We start from the raw sequence: 6454 nt of genomic DNA, 5'->3' as shown, positions 1-6454 counted from the left end.
TTGAGTAAGAGATTTATTCAGACGAAACTGATGGAAACTCACACAAACTATTAGTGTAGATATGATATTATGAAACCATTCCAACTTTTACATTACAATCTATATTTTTCAATTTAGTCAATCGATCACCTGCAGGCGCCGATACGATCCCAATTTGCAAATGCTCCATCTGATCCAAAGCTAAGGTCCTTAATGCTCCTTGTTGATTTTATGGGACCAGGTGTTCCTTTTAAGCATGGTGATCTTTGTGAGAAGCCAGGAACACTTCCCATTCTACTTGTGACCGTGGCATCGCTGTTGATAGAAGATATGGGAGATAGTTTGTACTTGTAGGGAGAATTGATCTCAGAGTAGACATCAGTATTGATTGGTCTTAGCCTTGGTGAACTCATTGATCTTGCTTTTGCTTTTGCAGATTCCGTGGCTGCCATGTAAGTTGGAATTGAAGGAGATCCCATGAAAGTATTGTCATGATCCCCAGTTGATTTCTGTCTTCTGTGGTGAAATGATCTTCTTGGAACATATACTGGCGAAACCAATTCTTGATCTGTATGGTATTGTCTTAGAGAAGGCTTTGGCTTCATTTCTTTTCTCTCGAATTCTTCTCTGTTTCTTGCTGAGAAAAGCGTGTCCACGTTTTTAAGGTCATCTCTTTTAGCCAGCTGAGCATCTACCCATTGTTCTAACCAGTATCGCCTTCTTCCATTTATGTCTGATTCTGTTGATCTCTGCAAGTAAGAATACCCCTTGTCAAATTATAATTCATAGTATGTGTCATGAATATGATCCAAGGAATTGAGAAATCGATAAGATATACTTACTCGATGGCTTAACCAGTATTCTCTTATACGTTCTCTCTTGATCGCAGCCTCCCTTTTGCTTGAGAACATCTTGTTTGCTTCTTCCTTAGATAAATATCGATTGTCCCACCTTTTCTGGCTGTTTAGATCAATCTGTAGAATGAAAACTTAAAGTAGGACATGATTATCTTGTGAAAACTACTCTCATCATCATAAGAATTTTCTATACTAGGCATGAGTTGAACTATGCCTTTCTCCACTCTAGAGTTTCTTATGCATCGAACAGAGACGGACTACACGAAAAGTCCCTAAAATTTTGCTTACCCTAGCAAGTTGATGCTCTGTCTATATAAAAACAAACAACAGAACATGATACATATATCATGAAGATTTGACTGAAGCATTGCACAACTTCTTACCTTGATATCTTTCTCTCCGAGATCCATCAACGTTTTCTCTTGACAATGTACTGTGCTTTTCACCTGATTATCACATCTCTTTGCACATACTTCAGATTGAATGTTTACAATTGACTGCAAGGACCTAAGTGTAGCAATAGCCTGACGTCGAACAGCCCTACCACGAACAATAGCTTGAAGCCTCACTAGTCCCTTTAGTGCTCTCAAAGCTTTCCTTGCCTAAAATTAAACTCATTGGTGAAAAAAAATTTCCTTGTGATTGCAGAGATCAATTCATATTGCGAATGAAAAAAAAAACATACAAGATAACCACGAAATGCTGTCTGAATTTTGATGGCAGCAAGATTTTCAATCCTTCTCTCATAGAGGTAAAAGTATTTTGTTTCTTCACCATGAATTGTCAGTTTTGACAATACAAGAGTTTCATTATTTGGCTCATGGATAGACTCAATGTCTTCTTTAAAATAAACTTTTGCATTTTCAGCATCTACATTCGATTCATTAATCGTTTCAACATCTACATTTATAGCATGCTTGTTCTGCTTCTCTTCTGTTTTCTGTTGTCTCCTTTCTCTTGGTGGTGACAACGCCGAGGTCGCCACCAATCTTCTAATCTTTAGCCTTGTAAATACCCATCTTTTTCTTTTCCCCTATAGATACAATAGCTGCACAATGTCAAATAAAAATTGGATATACAAGTTCAAAACAGATAAAGATCACCTATGTTCCATGGCAGAGAGGTTAGTTCAACTGATCCCGCAATTTTTCACTTAGATCATTGATATACATACATTAAAACGCTACAAAATTAAAGTTTTTAAACGCGTATCTTCAAAGAACTCGGAATCTTGAAATGATTCTGTAAAAGCTTAAATCTTGAATTTGTCTCTGGTTATGTTACCGGGGGGTCTACTAGAAATTGATTGACTCATTTACCTTGTCTAATCTTGATTCAGATCCTGAAACGAAAAATGTCTTAAGCAAGTTGAACCAGCTCTTCTTCTTTGCCATGAATTTTAGAACTGCCTCATGTGAGTAATTTAAACAAAGAATGACACTTGGATGAAGCAACAAAATCTTTTTGGGAGTAATTTAAACATAAGGATACAAAAAGGGAAGTTTCTTGTTAAAATAGAGGATCTATTGGTAACAGAGCCTTTGGGAATTGAAGCATATTTATTTTTTTTATGATAATTTACTAAGATTAGTAGGCATTTAACACCAAAAAGATATCATAGATTTTCCACACATTCATTTCTAAAAATAACCAAAATCTTCTCAAGTAAGCAACTCTACTTAACTACTAGGACTCTAGCCTTAAAAGTCCCACCAAAGAAAAATAAATAAATGAAGTCTTTTTCATGATGGAAACAGTAGAAATACAAGACATTAGAGTAAGGTGTATACTTTTCTTTTATGTATTCAAAAATAATAATTCACATTTCTTTTCTCTATCATCTTTATGATGACTTTCTCCTGTTTCCACATGTGGCTTTTTTACTAACGAGGGATGTAGTGTGATTGGATTAGATTTTCTAATATTAAAATTTTGAGATTTTAGGTTTGAGTTTTGAAAGTGTAGAAAATTCTAATTAGTAAATGGCTTGCATTTTTGGTCATGTTGACGCATAAATAAAAGACCAGATACGATTTAGTTGAATCCAATAATAAATTTTCCTTGGATAATGTATTTGTATTAAAAAAATCATTAAACATGTACTATATATTTTGAGAAAGCATAATACATAAGTGTGTCGTTTAATTTGATTTCATATGATATCTATACTCTCCAACTTTGAGTGTGCACAACACAAGTTAGCACTTGTATAAAATTGGCAATTAGACACACATCCAATGTGGCATATTAAATGCAGGAAGCAGGTAGGACGTGAGTTGTCACATAAAATGTCATATAGAATGCACGTGTCTTACTTGTTCAATTTTGTACAAATTTAATTACCTACTTCACTTGTGCACATAAAATTGGAGGAAAGCAATGCTAGAAACCAAGTTAATACATGACGCTTAATTTGGCTTCAACGGAAAACTACGCCCTCCAAATTTGAATATGCACAAGTAAATACTTAAACTTATATAAAATTAAACAGGTAGACAAATGTATGACATAATATATGTAGGACACAAAATTGTCATATAAGGTGTCAAATAGGACGAATGTGTCTATTTGTTCGATTTTATATAAATTTAAGTGTCTATTTGTGCACATTCAAAATTAAACGTCATAGGTGACCCGTATCCGCTAAAACGCTAGAAAGAAAACCATATGGGCCTTGCAAGTGTTAAAAGTGTGGAGGGAGAGGCCTTTCACATTGATGGAGGGAAACCTGATGGATTATGAATTGTGTGTTTCTCTTCCAGCTGCTATTTTGTTTTCTTCAGCTACAATTGACATGTTCGAATGTTTGATACTGACACTACCACTTAGCCCCAGTGGGGTACACACAACACATATCAAAACATGATCATATGTTCTATCATTATTATTATAATAACATTAACCGACATAATTATCAAAAACACATTTAAATTATCATTTTTTTTTTTGTAAATTTCACATTTTAATTATTAGTTATTTTATTTTTAGTTCAAAGAATAAAATAACTGACCGTTAAAAAGTGAAACTAATAATGAAGGAATGATTTAAGTATTTTTCTTTGTTTAATCATTATAAATACTATTAATAATGGAAGATCTGGATATTCTGTCAAACTGATGCTATTATTTTGTCCTTTTTCATATGGAAATCTTTATCTTGAATTATAGTTGTAATATTATATTGTGAAGCGAAAAATAAGAATATTGGATGGGGGTAGTTAAGAGATTTAAAGACCTTTTGGGGGTTGGTATTGGAACCATAAAGATAATGTGGTATGGGGCTATGGGACAATGTTCTTATTTTTTCAGATATATGTATTCTGGTACAACTAATTAATACTATTATTATTAATATAATTGTGAAAAAAATTCAATAGAAAAATAGAGCGTTTAATTATTTAAAGTGATTTTTGAAAAGTTCTTAAATAGTTTGGAATTGAGAAGTAATCGTTAATTATTAATGTATGATTATGAAAAGTGACACTAATGTCCTTCTCCCTATCTCCATAAATAAATAATTGTTTTGATGTGTTAGCTTAACACATAAATTAGTGACATGATACACTAATTTGTAATGCACATTTTTGTTTTAATTGAATGAGGACTATTCCTAGGATATCAAAAATCAAAACAAAGATGAAGGGTTGGATTGGAGATAATGACTAGTGTAAGTCCCTCTTGCATAATTTTGACACGTAGATATATAAATTAACGAACTCATAAATTAATATTCATCCATTTTTTATAAAAAAATCAAGTTAATATGTAACAATAACTAATTGCTTGTATAGTTTAAATATTTACAACAATTACGGCATATTTGATGTATAATTTTAATAGTAGTATCTGAAAAGGATGTTGTGTATGTAACCTTATTTCTACCTAATAAAGATAGAAAAATTGATTTCAATATACCCTCAATTTCAATCAAATATTCAATAACATACACAATATAATACCACAAATAGGATCTGGAAAAAAAAAATCATAACATTTGTAATATAATACATTAAATTTGAGCAAAAGCTACCGAATATGTCACCGAGGGCGGAGCCACCTTGGTACAAGGAGGTTCGTCCGAACCCCCTTGGACGGAAAATTATACTATTTATACCTAGTTTAAATAATATTTTATATAGATATAATAAATATTGAACTCTCTTAGACTATTTCATGTATTCATTTCTACGAATTTTAAACTCCCTTATAAAAAATCCTGGCTCCGGCCACTGTATGTCCACCATCTAACTATAGTACTTGTAGACAATGATATGGTGATGAATATGCAAAAGTAATGTTTCTTTATTCAATGTAAGCATTATTACAACACCTTTTTCTTGGGAGGGATTAAATTATTGAAGGTAGTAGGGTAGTGGTAATGTGCCAAGGAGATAGAGAATGTGAAGAAGAAAACACAACAGGTTTGAGTGGTAATAAGGAATAGACAGCCTGTTGTTGGCCTTTCTTGTCTACTCCACCATATGCCAACTTTTATTTAATCAAATTACTAAATAAATGACTTATCAATTCAAAAGTGATACTTCCACTCAAAATTATCATCACCTATAATTTTTAAAAAAAAATATAATAGCTATATTTGATTTAGTTATGTAGTTTCTCCATATAGTTTTGTAGGACCAAGTTAATTTAGATATTTATGGTCTGACCATCCACTCCATCAAACTTTAGGAGATTTTATTTAGGGACATAAATTTGTATACATATATTTTTCTTTTAAATCTTTTGAAAAATATATTCTTTTCTTATCTAGCAACTTTTTAATTTTAACATTTCAGTGTGCCTTTAGCAGTACTCCTTAATAGAAATAATATGATACGTTTAAATTAATAAAATTCGAAGAATTTCTTTTTATATATATATGTTGTACACGTTTTAAATTTGAAATAATAAGTCTTAGAGAAACTACGTGATTTGACAGCTATAGCCAAAAAGTAGAATTAGACAATTTTTGCCTCACTTATGAAATGCTACCAATATTAGTCCTAAACCATTTTTTTTCAAAAATTATAAAAATGGCTAAAGCTCTTGTCTCTTTTGTTAATGTTGTTAGAGCCTTTTTCTTCTCTCGCTTTTTATCCATGTTGGCTATAAGATGGCTAAAATGCTACTATACTGATCAACAATATTTTTTTAAAGTAAATGCTTAGTAGTACTAATATTTGAGATTAACCACAAGACTTCTCTCAAAATTGTAACTGCTAAACACTAGCTAATTGGATCGGGTCGAATGATTAAATAGAGTATATAGATTATTTTACTATCATCTAGCCATGCGATAAGAAGGATTATCTACGATTAATTAATCAGAAGTTTCAAATGCAAGTTTAAAAAAAGCTGGAGTGTAATGGACCCCAGAAAAAATTGTGACTTGCTTTGGCACATAATTATGTAAATCTTTTTGCATTAACAAAGTAAAGCAACAGCATGCTTTATGCTACTTGTTGATGAGGTAACAAGTATGACATTGTGCAGAGTAGTTCATAAAACTCGTGCACAAAGTCCAATAATTGATTCAAAAAATTTATCAAAAGATGAATCAAAAGTAGGATGCTTATCAACCAAGAATACTGCAAAACAAGATTATAAAGAAGCTAGAAA

General features: G+C 31.8%; 1 protein-coding gene across 1 annotated transcript; it reads right to left on the bottom strand.

Annotated features, from left to right (window-relative positions):
• On the bottom strand, window positions 1–2825 carry LOC101265280 (IQ domain-containing protein). The gene is made up of 5 exons (XM_004229640.5): window positions 2156–2825; window positions 1522–1869; window positions 1220–1438; window positions 822–953; window positions 1–728 (listed from the first exon to the last, which is right to left on the bottom strand). The coding sequence occupies exons 1-5, from the start codon at window positions 2228–2230 to the stop codon at window positions 126–128; spliced, it is 1377 nt and encodes a 458-aa protein (XP_004229688.1). The 5' UTR covers window positions 2231–2825; the 3' UTR covers window positions 1–125.
• Window positions 2826–6454: the final 3629 nt, after the last annotated feature.

This window comes from Solanum lycopersicum, chromosome 1 (assembly GCF_036512215.1).
Source record: "Solanum lycopersicum chromosome 1, SLM_r2.1".
NCBI classification, from domain to species: domain Eukaryota; kingdom Viridiplantae; phylum Streptophyta; class Magnoliopsida; order Solanales; family Solanaceae; genus Solanum; species Solanum lycopersicum.
This window is presented reverse-complemented; position numbering and strand designations above follow the sequence as displayed.